At 45.6% G+C, this 22,131-nt stretch overlaps 2 protein-coding genes across 2 annotated transcripts; both read left to right on the top strand.

The window, feature by feature from the left end:
* The first annotated feature begins 10,030 nt into the window (after positions 1-10,030).
* On the top strand, positions 10,031-10,719 carry LOC123075600 (uncharacterized). The gene has a single exon (XM_044498164.1). It carries the CDS (start codon positions 10,070-10,072, stop codon positions 10,517-10,519), a length of 450 nt encoding a protein of 149 aa, XP_044354099.1. The 5' UTR covers positions 10,031-10,069; the 3' UTR covers positions 10,520-10,719.
* A 6,505-nt stretch (positions 10,720-17,224) lies between these two features.
* Positions 17,225-21,638, top strand: LOC123080645 (lichenase-2). Its single transcript, XM_044503573.1, has 2 exons — positions 17,225-17,451; positions 20,588-21,638. Exons 1-2 carry the CDS (start codon positions 17,394-17,396, stop codon positions 21,529-21,531), a joined length of 1,002 nt encoding a protein of 333 aa, XP_044359508.1. The 5' UTR covers positions 17,225-17,393; the 3' UTR covers positions 21,532-21,638.
* Positions 21,639-22,131: the final 493 nt, after the last annotated feature.

Below are 22,131 nucleotides of genomic sequence, written 5' to 3'. Positions count from 1 at the left end.
ATCAGCTAGTTCTTTGTCGTCCAGCGAACGACAAAGTGGTGGGTAGGGTCCAGTGGAGGCCCAAACCCTAATGGCCCACCAGCCCCCCTATTTGCCGCCCGCTAGCGGACGGCAAAAATTCTGTCGTCCGATAGCGGACGACAAAAAACGTGCCCACTAACGGCCTCTAACGGCCACCCCTCTCTCTCCCCGGCCCCACCCCTCTCTCTTCCCCTCTCACTCCACCCGCGCACCCCCCGCGCCCGCACTGCCGCCTCCCCACCACCCCCCTGCGCCGGATCCCCCCGCCCCCACCGTCCCGTCGCCCCTGCCGCCCGCCAACCAGCACCACCGCTGCCCCACCACCCTCCTTGCCTCGGATCCCCCCGCACCCGTCGCCCCTGCCGCCCCGCCGCCCAGTGCCCCATCCGGCCCATCGCCCATGCCGCCCTGCCGCCCGGCGCCCTGCCGCCCCCGATCCCCGTCGCCCCCGCCCCCGCTGCCCGGGTGTCGCCGCCGCGCGGCGCCACCATCCCACCCTCCCTGCCCCAGAGCCCCGCCCCACCCCGCCCTCCTTCTCCACCGCCGCTCTGTCGCCACCGCCGCTCCGTCGCCACCGCCGCCCTGCCCCCTCCTCCACCGCCGCCCGTCGCCACCGCTGCCCTCTCTCTGGTGAGCTCCACCGCTGCCCTCTCTCCTTTTTCTTCTTTTTCTATTTTTTTAGATTTACTTTAGTTTAGGCTTAGTTTAGTTTAATTTTAGTTAGGTTGATGGCAAAAACAATAATGCTATGTTACTCATCTTTCAATTTCAATGTGCAGTTGTTTCGTCGCTGTGAGGGTCTGGTTTTCAACGAGCTCCGCCCCTGCATTCATGGGTGAGCAAAAATGACATCTCCTCCCCCCCCTTAATTATTTGACCTATTCCGACCTTCGTGCCGATGACACTAGCTAGGTAACTATATCACGTAACCAGTATGCGTCTCCCATCCGAAAGGGTTGCATCGATAAATATGCATTCAATTGCATATTTATTACCGTAACTCATTCTGATTGTCCAGCGAATTCCACGGATAGCCCGATCGAGTATGTGTAGATTGAGTACGTTCTCCATGCTCTACCCCATTCTGAGACAAAATTTCGTCAGTGCCCCCCTGTTGTTCTCCGGATGCACATTCTCTCGGCTAATGTGCATCCGGAGAACAACAGGGGGCGCTGATGAAATTTTGTCTCGGAATGGGGTAGAGCATGGAGAACGTACTCAATCTACACATATTCGGGTGGAATTAGGACCTATCTTTACCTACTAGAGTGTAGGTTGCATGGACGTAATAAAATTGACAAACTAGATGAACTGATGAATATACATGCTGAATTATATATATTTCTTGTTTGTCTAGTAGCTAAGCAAGATGTGTGATCGTGTGTGGATGCACACCGGTCGCACTAGTCAGAAAGACATGACCAATGAATGGTTAACAAAAACCAAGGGGTTTGTGAAAGCCGCATTTGCAAATGGCCAGAGGAAAAACTAGTACCCCTGTGTCCGGTGCAAGAATTGGGAAAAGGGGACACAGGATGAAATGGGCAAACACCTGCGGAAGAGTGGTTTTACGCCTTGTTATACGGTGTGGACATTTCATGGTGAGTCTGCCCAACGTGCCAGAGCTGAGGTGGTTCGTCGTTGCATCGATGAGCATGGTACCGGGAAGGAAGACATGGTGCAAAACATTGATGATGCTCGGGATTCAGACGAAGAGATGGAGGAATCTGCAAAGGCCTTAAATGAAATGTTGGAGTCTTCAAAACGTCCTCTTCACGAGCACACTGAGCTTTGTCAGCTGGATGCCATCTCACAAATAATGGCACTGAAGGCTCAATTCAACTTGCGCAGAGAATGCTACGACGCGATGATGACAGTATTTGGACGCTTTCTGCCCAAAGGCCATGTACCGCCTGCAAACCTGTACCAGTCAGACAAAATCCTCTATGCTCTTAAGATGCCCTATGAGAAGATACATGCCTGTGAGAAAGGATGTGCCTTATTTAGGCTTGAGTATGCGGACTTGAACTATTGTCCCATTTGAAAGTCTTCTAGGTATATTATGGTAGACAACGGTATGGGTGAGAAGACGCAGACCAAAATCCCGGTTAATGTTCTTTGGTATATGCCAATCGTACCAAGACTACAACGTATTTTCATGGTCGAAGAGACGGCCAAATAGATAACATGGCACAAAGAGGGCAAAAGAACCGAAAAAGATGCAGATGGTACACACATCGGATGGTAAAGTGTGGAAGTGCTTCGATGCATTATATGCGGAAAAAGCCGCAGATCCAAGGCATCCTTGAGTCGGCATCAGCACGGATGGGTTCAGTGTGTTTGGTTTGAAAGCAACCCAATACAGTTGTTGGCCCGTATTTGTCTTTTCACTCAATCTCCCCCCCCCCCGGACAGATTATGCAAAGAAAGAACATTTTTCTGACTTTGATAATTCCAGGGCCGAACTATCCGGGGAAGAATATGAATGTGTACATGCAGCCTCTTAAGGACGAATTGTAAGAAGCTTGGGATAATGGGTTCAAGACATACGACGTCTTTAACAAACAGAACTTCATAATGCGTGTCTAGTACATGTACTCGACGCTTGACTTGCCGGCATATGCGCTATATTCATTGGATGGTGTGTGCATGGAAGGTTCCCGTGCCCCACATGCAAGGCAGCTCTTGAGTTTCATTGGCTGCAGGCGGGTCGCAAGTTTTCTTGCTTCGACTTGCATAGACAGTTCCTGGATCCTCGCCATAATTTCAGGAAAGACAAGAAGAACTTCATGAAAGGTAGAGTTGTCAAAAACTCTGCACCACCTCCGTTGATAGGCCAAGAGACCCTGGATCAGGTAAACGCTCTCGAGCCGGATCTAGAGCATCCAGGGTATTTCATGGGGTATAATTCGAAACACGCCTGTACTCACAAGACATGATTGTGGGATCTGCCTTACTTCAAAGACCTCCTTTGCCCACACAACATCGACGTGATGCACAGTGAAAAGAATATCGCCGAGGCACTTTTTGGTACATTGTTCAGCATAGACGGGAAGTCAAAGGATAATACAAAGGCTAGAGTCGATCAGGAGGCGCTATGTCATAGACTGTTACAAAACATGCAAGAACCGAAAGGAAAGCAGAACTGGACGAAGCCAAAGGCATGGTTCAATCTTGGAAGCCAGCTATGAGGGAAATTATCTTGTGGGTAAAAATGCAGTTGATGTTCCCCGATGGTTATGCAACGAATCTAAAGAGGGGAGCGAGTCTTGACAAATTGAAAATAGTTGGACTCAAGAGTCATGATTGGCACATATGGATTGAGCGGGTAATGCCGGTGATGTTGCATGGCTTCATCCCTGAGGATGAATGGCTAGTACTGGCAAAGCTGAGCTATTTCTTCCGTGTTCTTTGTGCGAAAGATCTATCGTCTGCCGTGATAGAAGAAATGGAAGAGTTGGCGCCGGAGTTGATCTGCAAGTTAGAGAAGATCATTTCGCCGGGCTTCTTTAATCCAATGCAACACTTGATTTTGCATCTCCCAACCGAGGCAAGATTGAGGGGGGGTGTGCAAAATCGTTGCTGCTATGCAACTGAGAGGATGCAAAAGACGCTCTGAGCAAAATGTAAAAATAAACATCAAATTGAAGCATCGATGGCCAAGGCATTCATTACTGAGGAGGTGGAAAACTTCGTGACAGCACACTACGAAGCCAAAAATCGTCATTTGCATAATCCGAAGCCTCGGTACAATGCTGCCGACCGTAAATCCAACCTCAGCCTATTCAAAGGGAATCTCACACCAGCCGGTGCTTCGAAACCAATATCATTGGATGTCGAAGAACGGCGGACCATTTCGTTGTATATCTTCACCAACCTAACAGAAGTGCAGCCGTACATCGAGTAAGTTCTCGCGTACATTGTTTTGCAACTTCTAATTCCTTTGAACTGCTCTTATTCCCGGATATTTTTTGATACAGTCGATACGTCGCCAAATTCTCGGATGGAGCGGTGATCCAAAAGGAATCCATCAAAGAGTATGAGCTTCTGGCAAAGCAAGGAGCCGGCTTTCCCGGTTTCATCTCTTGGTTCAAACAAATGGTAATTTCCATTAGACCATTCTCATTTCTTCGTCTAATTTGCGGCTAATGCGACTATCCTTTCGTATTAAACTTGTAGGCTAATTCAGAGTCTATGGACGCTTAATTGAGACAAGTCGCTAATGGTTTTGACTTAGGTCCGTTCATTTGACAAATACGACATCAACGGGAATCGCTTTCGTACCTACGGCAAAGAGCTATCTATGGCCGACCGAAAGTCTAAAATTGTTGTGTCTCTGCTATCGGCGATGGAGGTATCGAGTATTATGGGAGAGTTCAAGCAATTTATGAGCTTCCGTTCTATGGTCAAAATGCACCGAACGTCATAGTCTTCAAATGTTACTAGTTCTAGCCGAAGGAGACTAGAAGGACTCATGAACATATAGGGCTAGTCGAAATCAAACAAAGCACCCATTTAGATGTTCCCGATGTCTATATTACGGCTCAACAGGCGACCCAAGTTTTCTATCTACCCTGGGCCTGCCAAACTGATCCAAATCTAAATGGTTGGGATATCATTTATGAAGTGTCGCCATGTGTTAGACCACCTCCCCCCAATGAAGAGGAGTATGAACCTCAGACTAACCCAGACACATATGAAGGTGAATTCTTCCAAGAAACACGTCTTTCCAAAAAGCGCTTCAAGAAACGCTCTACTTCACACCAGAACATTGAAGTAGACAGCGACAGTGAACCCGACTTCACCCTTGAGCCGGAACAAGAAGAGCTTGACCAAGAAGAGGTTACTGCTGCGGATGACTTGTCAATGCTTGACCGATTACGTAAAGATGGCCTTCCACATGTTGATGCTGCTGAACCCGATGAACACTTCATTCATGATACTGATGATGATGATGCATTTATTGATCCCAGAGCATTTATTGAACCCGACGATCCAGATTATTATTAGGTATTCAATTTTTTATGCTGTACTTGATTTATATAGTTACTTGTATGATTGTATGATTTATATAGTTACTTGTATAATTTTCTTACTTTGTATGATTGTTTGTTATAGATAGTGCCATGGTCTTGATATCCGTCCCCGTCGGCACAAAAATGACCTATACTTACCTTATTTTCTCTAAATTGACATAATAAGCTTAGTTGGCCAAAAAATGGCATAATTACCTATGTTAGCTCTAAAATGACACAAATAAGGAATAACAAGAAGAAAAACAAGAAAGAGAAGAAAAAGAAAGAATAGAAGAAGAAAGAGAAGAAAAAGAAAGAATAAAAGAAGAAGAATGAGAATGAGGAGAAAAGGGATAAAAAGATAAAAGGGATCTAGTCTTCTTCTTCTTCTAGTCTTCTAGTCTTCTTCTTCTAGTCTTCTTCTTCTTATTCTAAATTTCTTACTCCCATTTTTGCAGGTTTGATTCACTTCATGGAAGCGGCATTGATGGACTGCTATTGTTTAGTTCTTGTTTTCATTTGTATTGCTAAACAATGTGAAACCATGTATGTATATATGGATGAACTCCGTGAAACTATGTATGTATTGGATCTTTTAATCCCTATGTGTTCTGTTGCATTGACGGACTGCTAGATGTTTGATACATGGGCTAGTTTGATGTTGAAAATATATTTGAAAATGCAGGGATATAACAGAAAACAGAAAAAACAGTAACAATACAGGCACTTTGCTGTCCGCCGCCGACGGCAAAGGAGTCTTTGCCATCCACCGTAGACGGCGAAGAGACCACGTGTCAGCAACCTGTGCAACCTGGGAGCAGACCCATTTGGTCAATTTGCCGTCGGTGGCAGATGGCAAAGAGTTGGGTCTGCTGACGCATCTGCTGACGTCAGGGCTGGGCAGCTTTGTCGTCCGGCAAAGGCTGCCGTTAGCCACCTAACGTGACTAAGGCATGTTTTTGCCGTCCATGTTCTTTGCCGTCCGCCGCCGACGGCAAAGAGCCTTTGCCATCCACTTTGAGGAAACAGACACTACTGGAATCAGGGATTTTGCCGTCTGCCAGTTCTTTGTCGTCTGCTTGCGGACGACAATTTGCCATCAGCTACCAAACAACAGACGGCAAAGAACAGGAAGACGACAAAGAAGGTCTTTGCCATCTGTCATTTCTTTGCCGTCTGCTGGCAGATGGCAAAGAATTCTTTGCCATCTGCCAGCGGACGGCAAAGAGGTGCCAGCGGACGGCAAAGAGGGTGGCTATCTTTTTTTTCGGGTAAAAAGAAAATCGTTACCCCCACCTCCTCTATCTCTATCCCCTCTCTCTCCACCCCCGCCCCACAGCCGAGCGCCACCCGACCCCGCCTCCCTCGACCCCGTGCCGCTGCGCCACCTTGCCTCAGCCCGCCGGTGCGCGCTGCCACCTCACCGGAACCCAGGAGCCCCGCCGCCTCGCGCTACCGCATGCGCCGCATCGCGCGCCGCCACCTCCCCACAAGCTCGCGGCCCCGCCGCGGAAGCCTCGTCGCCCGTCGCCCCAACCTCGAGATCCGCCGCCGCCATGGGAGCCGAGCACCGAGCTCCTCTGCGCCCGGCCGCGTCCCCGCGTCGCCGCCGCCGCTCCACGCTGCCTCGCGCCCGGATCCGGCCGCGGGAGGTCCGGCCACTCCGGATCCAGCCTCCCCCTCGCCGCACGGGCCTCCTCCTCGCCGGAGTGACACCCCTCGCCGGAGCAGCGCCGGCCAAGCCCATCGGCCACCAGGGTCGTGCTGCAGCCCATACACGAGATCTCCGACGCCGTGCAGCTACCAGGGCCGAGCATAGAGAGAGACGCCCCCCACCCCACCCCCGAGCCCTTCAACTTGCCTCCCGCCTTGACGGCTACAGGCCCGCACGTACGCCCATGGTACCAACCCTCGACTCCTCTCCCTATGCACTCCTCTCCTATGCATCTACCTCTAATCCATGTATGTCGTGGCGGCGGCAGTGAGGAATCCATGTCGCGGCGGCCATGGATGGGCCAGTTCTGCCTACATGCGCGTGTGCTGTGTGTGCTTGTGTATCCTTGCTTTGTATATTCTTTACTGTTCTTTCAATGTTCAGTTATTTCATCTTTAGAATTTGGAGAAACACCAAATATTTATGTAGCAAAATTTCATCCTTTTGCTGTTGCCAAGTAGATACCATTGCTAATGGAAGAACAACCACAAATATTTGCAGTTAGTAAACACAATGTTCTACTTTCTTTGCATGAGGCAAAGCACGCAGCTGCACGCAACTAGCAGCAACATCTCCCTAATATTTTTGTTATTTCTGTATAGTTCTCTCCAGACTATTGATTTAATTTCTACTACGCAAAGAGCAATTCTTTTTTTAGACATGGCATATGCAGTTCGCATAATGATTCTTATGTGCTTGGCTCATATGCAGCATGATCATTCAGTACAGAAATGTGAATGTTCTTTATTAGGCTTTAGTTGCATTTTTGTGCTCATTAGCAGTTCTGACTGACAATGGTGAATGTGATAATTAATCTTCCCTTGAGGGGTGGGTAAGAGTGGTATTATTTTCTTAACTATTCACCAATAAAAAAATATACCGTTGCCCCTGAAACCAAGTTGCTACTATCCAAGTTTAATACGGATGTATCACCTTGTTTATGTCCGTTCCTATTGATAAACTGCATGTAAGTTATTTCAGTAACCTACTTTCTCACATTAGAAATAGATTCAGACAAGCTGTTAATTTGTAAACTTCTTTACTTTGTTGCATATAAAAGGTCTGTCGTTTGTTTTGGAGGGTGGTAATTTTCTACACCTAAGTCCACGTCATCTATTTTTATCTCATGCGGAAACACTGCACCTTTTGTGCCCTCTCTCGAACATAATTGACTGAAGCTTTGGTATAGCGTTTTACTTACAGTATTTCTACTTTCCTTGTTTGCTTACAAAATAACCAGGTGTTTGCGCCCTGTTGTGTAAACACCCTAAAATTCCACTAGTTGACCTACTTGGCTCATAATTAATTGCTTATGAGACTGTCTCTTCAGAGAAACAACTTGGCCTTTCAGACAACTGTTTGACTAACACAAATCTTAAATACTTGAACTGAGAAAAAAAGCTTCAGCTAAATCAGAGGCCAAGTTTCTACTGTATTTGGCGCAAAGTCGTTGGTTTGTTGATCTTTTCCTAATTATTACTCCTTGTAGGTTATGTGCGACTGCTACACACCACAAGGTGTTCCAATCCCCACCAACAAGAGTCACAATGCTGCCAAGATCTTCAACACCTCGAAGGTTGCAGCTGAGGAGACATGGTACGAATACCTCCGTCGGTATTTCAAGTTTTTTGTTGTTGCAGTGTTTCATATAAAAGTTGTAGTAGCGCTCTTGTGTCTTAACACACATACACACGTGAGAACATAATAAGTTGTACAATATAGATTAGCACTGATTAGGCCTATCTCTGAACCCAAACAGGTATGGAATTGAGCAGGAGTACACTCTCCTCCAGAAGGATGTGAACTGGCACCTTGGCTGTCCCGTTGGTGGCTACCCTGGTCCTCAGGCAAGAAAACTCTCAGCATGCTCTCCAGCTTTCCATGTGTTAAACTTACATAAAAACTGAACATTGCATTTCACCAAGTGAAATGCTACATTTCTACTCCTAACCCATTCTCTCTTTCTTAGTGTTTTCATTATGCAGGTTGGAAGAAAAGAAGAAGATCCAGAGAAGATCTTAGTAATAAGATAGTTTTTAGGAAAATAGATATTTAGTTTTAGGTCATTTCTTGTAATTTCAGATATGGAGTGCTTGTCTATAGTTTTTGTTTTGACTTTGTGAAACTTGCTACCTATGGATGAAACTGTGTAATATTGATGAAACTATGTATATGTATGGATGAAACTTGCTACTATGTGTTCATGACTATTGGTCATATATATATCTGTGTGTGTGTGTGTTTGATTTTCTGTGAAAATGAATTGATGTAAGAAAAAACAGAATTAAATGGGGCAATATAGGCTCTTTGCCATCTGCTGGCTCTTTGCCATCTGCTGGCAGACGGCAAAGAGCCAGTCTTTGCCGTCTGCCAGCAGATGGCAAAGAGCCAGTCATTGCCGTCTGCCAGCAGATGGTAAAGAGCCATGACCTTTGCCGTCCGCTGGCAGACGGCAAAGGCCCCTTTGCCATCCGCTTCAAAAAGCAGACGGTAAAGAAGCTCTTTACCGATCCCTACATTGCCGGAGCCTTTTGCCGTCCGCGGCAAAGGCCTTTGCCGTCCGCCATCCTTGCCTTTGCCGTCTGCCATGGCAGACGGCAAAAGTAGCTGATTCCTGTAGTGAGACGGCAAAGAACATGTTTACCGTCGCTCTCTTTGCCGGGCAGGTTTGCCGTCGGTGGCGGACGGCAAAGAGCTTTACCATCTGCTTTTGGTGCATGTCGGACGACAAATAAGCTGATTCCTGTAGTGTATATTGCCGGTAGAAGCCACATGCCAAGATTCCTAGGGAATAGGTCGCCTTGCATGATTCAAAAGGTATTGCGGGCCAAGATAAATAATGATGGCCCTCGGGGCCTTTGAGAAGAGGAATGTTATTAAAGTACCCCCTCCGTCCCAAAATTCTTGTCTTAAATTTGTCTAAATACAGATGTATCAAGTCACGTTTTAGTAGTAAATACATCCGTATCTAAACGAATCTAAGACAAGAATTTTGGGACGGAGGGAGTAGAAAATTAATTTCCGCTAAAATAAGAGAATATTTAATTCCACCTCAATGAATGTATAGATTTTTTTGGAGGCATTTAAATGTTTATTTTGTTACTACGATTTGTAAAATTAATGAGCATATATATCTTATATCTAATTTATATGACAATATTTTTAGTATATTTCCTATTAACTTTGGTGAGTACTGAATACACATTTATTGTACACCAAATATTTATAGATTTATCTCTATATATAGCCTGCATCTTTCTGTGCTTACACACAAATATCTGCAAAGCTTTAGTTGTCAGCCTGAGCTAGAGCACTAGCAATGGCGAAGCATACTACCCTCCTCCTCATGGCAATAGTAAACATCCTTCTCACTTCCACCGCCGCCACCCTGGCCAAGGCCCCCGCCCCCGCAGCCAACAAGCCGACGGCGTACGAAATGCTAGGGCGATATGGCTTCCCACCGGGCATCCTCCCGCAGGGAGTGCATGACTACGAGCTCCGACCGGACGGCTCCTTTGAGGTACACTTCTCCGATGAATGCAAACTTCGTATTGACGGCCAGTACGACATCCACTACAGCACTCGGGTTGCCGGGAACATAAAAAATGACACGATCAGCGGCCTCGAAGGCATTAAGGTGAAGGTCTTTATTGCGTGGATCAGCATACAGGATGTCGGCCGCGATGGCAATGAGCTTAGGCTGCACGCCGGGATCATATCCAAGTCATTCCCGGTCGACGTTTTCTCCTCTAGCCCGCAATGTAACTGAGGCTCGACTGCAAGATCGACACAAGTGTCGACATCCAGTTTGCCTCTTCGATCACGTCGCTTGATGTTTCCTTCTTTCTTCGTAGGATTGATGATGCACGTTTCTGCTTGTTTTGCAATCCCGTGCCATCTTACCAATTCATGTACTCCTATTGTAGTATGGGCTGAGACTGAATGTTATAAAGAAGTGCCTTTTCTTCATGATTGCAAAATTCATTTGTGAGATTTCAATTAACGAGGTGCTGGACAGTGAATGTGTTATCTGATCAGAGAAGGCATGATGGTATTGTGGCACAAAAGAAACTGTCACTTAATTAGCTCTTAGCGTCATCTTACATATAATTGGATTTTTTTCGATCTTGAAGATAGCTTACCACATTTTGCATGTGGTATCTTTTTTTGCGAGGAAACTTTTGATCTGTTAATCATGTCATGTCAGCATTGGAACGAGCTGAAAGCGCGCCTCCGTCATCGCCCCTCCCTCACCGGAGTCAGGCCAAAATTGTTGTATTACAGTCGGAAAGACATGGTGCTAAGGCCCTACATGACCAACACACAAGAACAGCAACTGTCGCCAATGAAGAGAAGTATAGATCGAAAGGATCCAACGTGAAGACACACGAACGAAGATGAACATAGACTGGATCCATGCAGATCCACCAAACACTACCACCGACTGAATCTCATGAGATCTACTGGAGACACACCACCACGTGCCCTTCGATGACGTGAGATGCATCACCGAAACGGGGGCTAGGCGAGGAGAATATTATTCCATCTTTAGGGTGACACCTTCGCATCATCTTCCTGAGCAAGACACAAACCCTAAACAAACTCACAAAACCCCTAAAAATGGGGCAAGATCCCTCCTGCCGGCAAGGGCCACGGTCCACCACTCCTTCATATAGATATTGATATATACTTGCATATAGATACTGACAAACACATGTTGGTGTGTTACCTTGAAAAAGTAAACGTAATAATGTAGTATTCTACACACTCCTCTATTTTAAATTAATTTAAAATTTAAATTCGTCCTAATTGAAAAAAAACTGACCAAAAATTGTATCGACATCTACAACATCAATTTCTAAAATATATGTCCGTACTGTATATATTTGATGGTGTATATTTTAGCACATGTTTCTGTAGACTTTGTCAAAAGTTTAACTTGGAATATATCTAGATCTTTAATTAATTTGAAATTGGGTAAGTGATATTTAATGCTTGCATGCAGTGGCGGAGCTTGGGGATTTTTTTTCTTTAGAAAACGGTGTGGTAATGGGCTGATTTAATTTCATTCCTAAATATGTTGGTCAATTAGCAAGCGGTACATTTGTCCTTATGGGCTGGTGGGGCAGCCAAGATTGGTCTAGAATGTCCGCCACAGCTTGCATGCCTCAAAGAAATGAGTTGACGAAATATAATTCCTTTAAAAAAATTAAATACGATTGAGAGCGGTGTGAAGAGAGGTAAATCATATTCCGCGAGTAAGGCTTGGTGTGTCAACATAAACACGCATTTCCCGTGATTATATGGGCCAGCCCATTCGAGACACTGTGTTGTTTCCTGCTTCTGGTGTGACGAATATCCCAGTTTAGTTGGGCTTTTCTGTTCTTCTTCTTTTTTTTCTCTGGCAACTTTTTTAGGAATTTGTATTTTTTTATTTAAAAAAAATCTTATCGATTTTCCACTTTCTATTTTGATTCGTGAACACTTTTAAATTGTTAATTTTTCCAAATTATCAAATATTTTGAAATTCATGACATTTTTAAATGCTTCAACTAAAGTTCGAGATTTTTTTAGTTCATGAACATTTGTTTTTATAAATTGTTTAAATTGGATGAACAATTATAATTTGCAATTATTTTCATATTGGCGTGCTTTTTTCAAATTTCATTATTTTGTAAAATAAATTTGAACAGCTTTTGAAATTCATGAACATTTTTTAAATTGTTGAATGTATTAAAATTTGGCAATATTTTACAATTATTGAACAAATTGTGCATTGTTTTTAAAACTCAAGAACATTGTATAAAATATCGTCACCATTTGTAAAAATTAACGCAGTTGCAAGAAGAAAAAAACAAATGAAAAAACCATTCAACCCATCGCTAGCATATAATAATTGACCGAACAAACAACCCAAAGTCCGTAGAATGGTAAATGGTCCGGTTCACAACGCCAACATTATTTTGTGTTTGGTCAACGGCCTGATCCCTATGTGCGGAAGTCTCGGGAAATGTTTGACATCTGGCACAACTAAGGACCTATGGCAGTGCAACACTATTTGGCACCTGTACGTGACTACATGTACGATTTTGTGACCATTTTCATCGTCTTAGTTTCAAAGTTCTGCTTTCCATTCGAACTCCTTTACTAGCAGGGACAACTATAATGTATGCAGTTTCGCAACAAAATAAAATATAATGCTTGTAGATATTAGTGTAAACAAAGGAGCCTACTTAGAAAAGGGGGACATGAGAAGAAATAATGGCAAAGAGCTGGCAGTCTTAATGAGATCATCTGATAGCTCTAGCAAAGTCAAGTCATATGTACGCCGTTCACCATACTAACCGTTGTTTTTTGTTTGAAGCCCAAAATTAGGTCTTGTAGAGGCGCCATAACGGCCTTGGCCTCCATATTTCTTGCAGGCCGCTTCAAATCGAGCCTGCTAGCCTATAAATATGTAGGCTGGAGGTGTTCTGATATGGAGCGGGCACCAAACCCAACCGCTCGCGGAGGAGTGAAGTTTGATGTCATTTTCTTACTCCTGTATCCAGTCCTGCCAATTATTCTGTCATCCGTAGATCTTCCACCTTAGACTCCTGGCAATAGCACAACCACTTTTGCACTAAGAAGAGCATCCAGTAATGGCAAACGACATGTGTCGCACCCATTTCCCAACCACGGCCGTCAATTCAAACCCCATTTCCTGTCGGAGCATTCCCTTTTGCGGGTATATAAACTGGCCCGCCTCCTCAGGGCGCCACTACTCACCCATCTTTGTCGTCGGCGCCACAACCACCCACATCTGTCATGTTGGGGCAGTGGAGCCCTCCTAGCGGATCTTTCCCCTGCCAGACCGAAGAGGACCGCGCCGAGAGGAAGTTCTGGGAGAGGGCTTGGTCGTGGTCTATGTGAGTCAAGGAGGATCCGCTCGACCAGGCTGAATCAACCCTTGGGGATGGAGCGCTTCCCCGCCGCCCACCGCTACCTTGCCTTCATGACAACTACCGCCTTGGCAGAAAGGGAAGCCGCACTCCTAGGGGTATAATGTTGTAGCTTAGTCCCGCAACAAAGACACACATGTGCTCATAGACCGCCTGACTGTGGAAGTGGAAGAACCGGAAGAATCTCGTCTACGAGGTCACTTCCAAATAGAGGAAGAGGCCGCACTAGATATTTATGATTCAATAAATTAGTTGTATTTTTATTTCGTTAGTTGAAATTGTGCTAGTAAGCATTGTGGAAATCAAGTTCAAAGCAAGCTTGAATTTTCTTCAATTGTTGTTGATGAGATGGGGAAGAGAAAGTTCTTATTAGCCCATGACAAATGAGTCCCATCAGCAAAAAAATTTGGAAGGCTTTCTTTATAGTGGCTTTGAGTTCGCACATGGACTCTAGAGCCATCGTAATTTACAGCGATCGCATCCATAACGATTTTGAAGATCCAAAATATCGCGTATCTGCTAGAGTTGTTCTAAGCTAGCCAAGAAGAAACCAAAATTATTCAACCAGGCTCGGCAATAGGCTCCAACTGGTGATTCTTTGAGCCCACATCATTAAAGGTAGGATGGAGATAACTGGAATACAAAAATTGGGAAGTCTATAATATTAATTGATATGGCACATCACGAATGTTACCTCAAAATGATGGATATGGGTAAGGATAATGAACCGAAAATGAAAGAAAGTGAAGTCTCTCCAACACTTCAAACCAACTGGATTGTTCTGGATACATGTATGTTTATTCACGTTCTTTCATTTTCGACCTCCTCTTTTCATGGGTAACATAGGTTGCCCATAACACAGAGGGCAAGGATTTTTAGTCTATAGTACTCCCTTTGTCCAATAATATAAGATCGTTTTTGACACTATACTAGTGTAAAAAATGCTCTTATATTATGGGGTGGAGGGAGTATATACTTGCATGTCTGCTCATCGGATTATGCCACTGGTTTAGAGATCGGTTGGACATAGACGACAAAATAGAAAAGATTTGAAAATCATGTCATGGGTCTCCTTTTTTTCTGCTGCACAAAGTGTTGGTTGTTCTCATGTCTGGTTCACAAAAGGCCAGCGTTTATAGTCAGAAAGGGGGAAACTGACAGTCCTTCTTAGGCTTTCTAGCTTGTCATACTATTTGGCCACACTGCGGGTGGCGAGCAATTTGGTGCGCCTAATGTGTGATGTGTGCCTTCATCGGTGGTTATGGTTAAAGCATGCATGCAGTACGTTGTACAAAATGGCTTTAGCATAAAACGCCAAGATATGTACCTTTTTTCTCCAACAACTGAAAGATGGCTAAAGATTGGTAGATAGTCAACGATTGGATGGTGTGTGCATGCATGTTGGTTGGAACCTGGAAGCAGAATAGCAGAGATCAAGTCTATTATGAACACACACAACATAAACTTGAAGCAATATTGAGTAACAAGCTAGGTTCATACGAACAGTTCAGGAAGTACATTGTCCACTTGGCTTGATGTCCTCTCTTGCTTCAAATGATCATTCACTACCGCAGAATCACTTACTAGTGGCAGGCTGAAAAAACTTACCAGTAAGGCAGTAACGAGCAAGGTGCCCGCCACTATAACTCATCACTGGTACTACCTTTGTTCTGGTTTACTAGTCCCACTCATATTTTGTATCATATTTTGACCATGACTTTAACTAATAAAATATAAGTTATACATTGCAAAAAAACAATATCATTGAAAACTACATTCAAATATGAGTCTAACAAGACAACTTTTTGTGGCACGCACTTACATTTTACTAGTCAATTGTTTGGTCAAACTTTGACCCCAAATACGATGGCGACTAATAAACGCAGTCAGAGGTAGTACTTGAGTACAAGGGATGAGCTTCTTTTTGGTGCTCGTCACCGATAAGGTCGCAATTATGTGGGTTTCTGCAATAGTGAGTGCTGAAACTAGAGAATTGGTCTACTTTATATTGATCCTATGGCTGCATGGGAGTAAAGTTTTGTCGCATTGTCATGGCTAAAGTCCTAAGTATTTCCAGCGTTTTCCTCCTACCCAACAAGTGACTCCCAGACGACTAGGTTTTCCCCTCTTTCTGGCGCTGGCACCAGTCAACCTTGCCTCCCATGGCCTTTGGGTCGTGGACGTGCTAGAGGACCCGGGGCCCTCGCCGGGGGGAGGGACCCTGCTCTCGTTCTTGTTTGGTTCAACATCTCGGTTGGGACTGTGTGGCGGCGGCAATGTCCCCTGATAGGAATAATATCTCCCGCACCCAATCCCCGTCCTGATGGTGACTCTAGCGCCGTTAGAAGGTGTGCGATGGTGTGTCTCCGTCGGATCTCGTGAAATTCGGTGCGGGTCTTTGTTGGATCTGTTTGAATCAAATCTTTGTTTGTCTTCGGTCGTGTGTCTATAGGTTTGTTTATTCTGATCTACGCTTCTCTTCATCAGCGGTAGTTGATATTCTGATGTGTTGGCCTTGTGAGGTTTAGCATGATGACTTCTGAACTATCTACTACAAGAAGGTTTGCCCAGCTCCGGCAAGAGGGGCGAGACAGTGGAGCGCCTTTGGCTCGCTTTAGTGCACATAGTCATCGCTAGGTGGTCCACGGACCCGATTGAAATTTTTGCTACTACTGGTGTTCTCAACCATGCCATATGATGAGTAGACGGATTGTTTCTCCATAAACAAAAGGTCCTAAGGGCATCTCCAACGTCGACCCCCAAAACGAACACGGTATCCATCCGCGTCCTAGTCTAGACCAGTTCACGGACAGTGATGCAGGAGCCGACTGTCCAACGCTGTTACCTAAATGTCCACCTCTATATTTTTTTTGGCAGAACATCTGGCGCGCGTGGTGTCCGCCATGGACATCGTTGGTAGGAGGACGGACGATACCTGGCTGCGGAGGGATCTTGGGAGGACGGCTGCGGATGTCCGGACCGTTCCGCGGACCGATAGGGTACCACTTTAGATGGCAAAATGGTTCCGGACCGCTCGGCCCGGACGAATGCAGGCGATATGAGGGTCCGCATTAGAAATGCCCAAGTATTTCACCATTGGCGTAACCTGGAGGTAGTGCAACACAAGATGTGGTTGGGCGTAGAAACTCGGTGGAATATACTCACTCGCTTCAGAACAAATGCAAAATGATAGTATTTTTCAAGTTTTTCAACAGATGTTAGGCGGGAACGAACCATGTATGAAAAGTCAATACCGGTGAGTGAAGACCCTCACTTTAAATCTCCTCTTTGCAAGGACGACGTGTACCGGCCGCCCGCGCCCGCGAGTGCAAATGTACCGTCGATCGATCGGCCGGTTGTTGTCGGGGCCGTGCACATAGAGACACGCGCCAGCTGGCCGATCAATCTCTGACCAGTGAAGACCGTATCCATGCTGGTTGGTCCCGGGCCAAACATCCATGCCATGGTACCATCCACCGGCTTTCTGTGACCCTCTCTATTGTATATATAACCAGCATTCGGAAACGATTTCTTCAGCTACTTCTTGTTACTTCTATTGTATATATTTCAGATAAGTCAAAAGCCTCGAGTTTGAGAGAGATAGAAAGAGCAACAACAGGTTTCAATCAGAGCTCGATCATATCAGCGCTGTAGGAGGAGAAGACGGCAACGGCGCAAGGCAAAGCTGGAGTTGCTTCTTCTATGCTGTCGCTCCACATGGCGTTGCTCCTCGGAGTGGTCTTCGCCTCCATCCTTACAAGTAAGTCATCTCTCTCTCTCTCTCTCTCTCTCTCTCTCTCTCTCTCTCTCTCTCTAAACAAATTGTGCGGCAGCGGCTAAGTATTAACCTGTCGATCCGTACAAGTAATTACACTGTTTGCGCATACGCAACACTGTACCCTTGCACATTGATTGTTCATCACAAATCGACAATCTAGGGCATGCACCGGTCTTTCTTTAACATACTGGAAAAGTAAGTCTGCGCATTTGCATCTCTTGATGCATGCAAGCAAATTTTACAATTATACCAAGTAGGAAAAGTTCAACAAATAGAAAATAAAGTTTGAAAGTTATAAAATTCCAAAAGGCACGCACCTCCACCCATGCCATGCCGAAGAGAGCTGCTCGTCGATATTATCCAGTTGCTATCAAATGATCCAAAAAGCTGCGAGAACGGACCCCCACCACCCGTGCTTCCTCCCTTTGTCCCGTCGACCAAGACTGGATTACGATATTTTTCATATCATTTTTATGGGATATTTTTCATATCGAATATGACGTGGTTTCAGTCAACAGTCTCATCTAGTAAAATATTATCCATCTTGTAAGCCTTTTGTAGTGCAAGAATATTCTGATTTTAAACAGCATTTCAAGTTTTCACTATTTTATTTATAATAACTAGCCAACTGTGATTAGTCAACACATTATGCATCGAGAGAGGGGGAAATTGCTCATTTTATTTGCGGCAACAACTTCACAACAATGATAATGTGAACATGCACCACCACACGTGCACCACACATGCCACACCTACATGAGCAGGCCTCCCAACCACCCACTAGAGTCAACAGACCATGGACACAAAACCTGAATATCGCTTAATTCGCAACGAACACAATCCTCATGCGCACATGCAAATTTGAGAATCAAGATTCAAACCCTAGTGATGGAGCCATGCCTCCTACAAGTCCACCCCACCAAAGAGGTGGTTCTAGGGGGGGGGGGGGGGGGGGGGGGATGAAAATTCACTGTGGCACATGGGAGCATATGCTCCTGCCACTAGGAAAAATATTTGAAATTGTCAAAAAATCGAACAAAAATTTGGCTCATATATCTCGACATTCTATGTCACGCCAAGTTTCATGGAAAACCGATGTTTTTTGTGGCTTGTGTAAAAAGGACAAGAAAAATGTCTCGTGAAAAGCCCCTTTTTAACACTGAATTTTATCTTTTTCACATGCGACAAAAAAGTTGTCTTTTTTCACGAAATGACTTTCTGAGCACATAGAATGTCTGGATCTACGCGATGGATTTTTTGTCACAATTTTGTGACATTTCAAAATATGTTTAAAACACATTTTAAAAACGAGGAGCGTATACTCCTAGGTGCCAAAACGCCCCTCTTGGAAAAGAAGCTTATGTTGACAGTTCTGCAAACTTGTTTTTTTAGTTGGTTCCTTGGGACTCGATTCATTAAAATTATCAAAGAGAGCTGTTTGATTAATATGCGGAAACCCGGACAAAAACCGTTACAACACACCTATAACATAGGCATCTTGGCCGACCTGGCTACCGATAAGATCCACACACCTGGTCGTAGAGTGGATGTCGTTGAGGTTGTCTACAATGTTATCGTCGTCATTTCACCTATGGCAAACATTCGGCCAAACACGAAGAGGACCAAACAATAACTTCAACTTCGGTCATGAGCCTCGCAGGAGAAAGGAGGACACCTTGCACCAACACAGCCCGACTTGCCAATCACAAGGCATCGTTCCGCCGCATCGTCCCGCGACGCTACAACTCTGACTTCACGCTCGGAGGCATGCCGAATAGTCGACGACAAAGGACATGCGATGACCCTGTTCTTCTTGCCAGCATCATCATTGCCACACAACTGCATCCTTTTTTTAGACACATAGTGCAAACAAGATAGAAATACACATTTTGGAAATGCCCTTTCCAAATTTGTGACTCCTTCAAAATTTAATTAAGACTACGCACAGTTGCAGCAGCTTTGACACAAACTTGCGTGATGCGTGATCGCCTAGCTGACACGTACCATCACCCTGTCTGGCGAAGCATATATCGCTAGCTCATAAATGCAACCGTGTGCATATGGATATGTCATATTTGTGTGCTTGTGCATATAAGTATATATATATGCGGCTATGCCAAGTGCCTTTAATTTTTTTTTCTCCTTGGAATTTTGCATTCTGTACGATTGAGATGGACGGACTACGAAGTGGACTATGTAGCGGCCGTGTTGCAGACGTTGGAACAGAAACTTTTATTCTTTTTTTTTCAATTTTCTAATACACTTGTATGCAGTCAGTGAAATGTTTGTGTGATTTTTATTCTGCAGTCAGTGAAAGTTTTTTTTTTGTCTTTTGGAAAGAAAAAAAGGGTCAAGCTTGCCACTGGCTGCTAATGCAGTGAGTACTTTTTTTTGGACTAGTCAAGAAGTGCATGCTGAGTGGGCCTTAGAAAAGAAGTGCATTGTGCAGTGGGCCGTAGAGCACTAGTACAGTCAAGTGGTCAACCCATTATGTTCTCTATCCCTAAAAAAAAGGCATTATGTTCTCCAACAATGTGTAGAACATTCCTCGATCAAAAAAAGTTAGCTACCCGTACCAATCAAAGGGCAATACGAAACAATTAATGGAAAAATCAGCACAAAATAGGAACTAGCAGGTGTACATCAAAATGTGAGTGATGGGTTGATAGCGGCCTGCCTCCAAACCCAAGAAAAGGAATTTCGAACCGTGTCGACCTTCCCGCCATTTTGTGGATGCTTCCTCCTATGGTGCAGCGTAACGTTGCATGCATGCGTCGTGAACAATCCACCGTCCGTATCGTAGTACCATTTTTCAATTGTCTCCAACAGAATGATAGCTAACAATCAAAGTTAACGGATCCTTCTAAGCGATGCCAATGTTACGGTACACAATATTATGATTGTTCCTTCATTGCTTCTCTCTGCACGCTACTACTACACACGCACGGTTCGGGTCTCTATATATGATATCAACACAGACAGTCGATCAAATATATTCATCCGCGCATACACAAGTGCACACATTGATCTTCATTCTTCAACTGCTTGCTCGTTACAACTTGGCACGTTCTACTGTATCGTACAAATCAGTAACGTACGATGGGGTCTGCTTGTGCAGGAGCGGCCTCGGTGGGCGTGTGCTACGGCATGAGCGCCAACAACCTGCCGCCCCCGAGCACCGTCGTCGGCATGCTCCGGGACAACGGCTTCAACTCGGTGCGCCTCTACGCGCCGGACAGAGACGCGCTGGCGGCACTCGCAGGCACCGGCATCGGCGTCATCGTCGGTGCGCCCAACTACGTGCTCCCCGAGCTGGCCGCCAGCGGGTCCGCGGCGGCGGCGTGGGTCCGCGCCAACATCGCGGCCCACCCGGACGTCTCCTTCCGGTACCTCACAGTGGGCAACGAGGTCGCCGGCAGCGACACGCAGTACCTCGTCCCGGCCATGGAGAACGTGCACGGCGCGCTGGCCGCGGCCGGGCTGGGCGACGCCGTAAAGGTCACGACGGCGATATCGCAGGCCACCATCGCCGTCCACGTGCCGCCGTCGGCTGGCGAGTTCGCCGACGAGTCCAAGCCGTTCCTGCTCCCCGTGCTGCAGTTCCTGGAGCGCACCGGCGCGCCGCTCCTGGCCAACCTGTACCCGTACTTCGTGTACACGTACAAGGCCGCGGGCGACATGGACGTCGGCTTCATGCTGTTCACGGCGCCGGGGACGGTGGTGCAGGACGGCGAGTACGGGTACCAGAACATGTTCGACGCGAGCGTGGACGCGGTGCACGCGGCGGTGGAGCGGCTCGGGGTGAGCGGCGTGGACGTCGTGGTGTCGGAGACCGGGTGGCCGTCGGCGGGCGGCGAGGAGGCGTCGGTGGAGAACGCGAGGACGTACAACCAAAACCTGGTGGGCCACGTGGGGAAGGGCACGCCGCGGCGGCCGTGGAAGGTGGAGACGTACGTGTTCTCCTTGTTCAACGAGAACCTCAAGGAGGCCGGCGTGGAGCAGAACTGGGGTCTCTTCTACCCGAGCACCGATAAGGTCTACCCCATCACCTTTGGCAAGTGAACTTGATTGAGTTCGTGCGTCGTTCATCCATGTACGCGACCATGTATGGTCATAGACGTGTATATATACAAGTATATATATTTATTGAGTGTGTATTTGTGTGGCCATTTTTTAGCATTTACTTTAAATCGGCCATTCTTTTTGAGATGTTGCAAGTTTAAAAATAGGCACATCTAAGCGAGGAAGTTCTAAGTTACTACTCCCTCTATCCTAAACTAGGTGACGTGGTTTTAATTCAAATTGAAACGGAGGGAGCATCTTAGTGCAAGGGACCATTCCAACTTCACATCGTCGATACCAGCTTTTCTCGTGAAGCGGACACCTAGTTGCCGCAGAAGCTATATCACCGATTATAACCAGCCCAACATTTTAGGAGTTTATTTTCTCTGTCGTTTTTCTTTGTCTGGTATTTAACTGTTTGGGTCTTGTTTTCTTTGTCCGGTTTTCACTGTTTGAGTTTGGTTTTCTTGGTCAATTTAGGTTTCCTTTTTTATGTTTTCTTTAAAAAGAAATCTTTTATACTCATTTTATTTCATTTCTTAAGTTTTCCTTTTGTTTCTTTTTGTGGTTTTCACAGATTTTCTTTGGCTTCTTTGTTTT

The sequence above is a fragment of the Triticum aestivum genome, chromosome 3D (assembly GCF_018294505.1).
Source record: "Triticum aestivum cultivar Chinese Spring chromosome 3D, IWGSC CS RefSeq v2.1, whole genome shotgun sequence".
In the NCBI taxonomy this organism is placed as follows: domain Eukaryota; kingdom Viridiplantae; phylum Streptophyta; class Magnoliopsida; order Poales; family Poaceae; genus Triticum; species Triticum aestivum.
The sequence above is the reverse complement of the archived record's forward strand: the minus strand, read 5'-3'. Positions and strand labels throughout refer to the sequence as shown.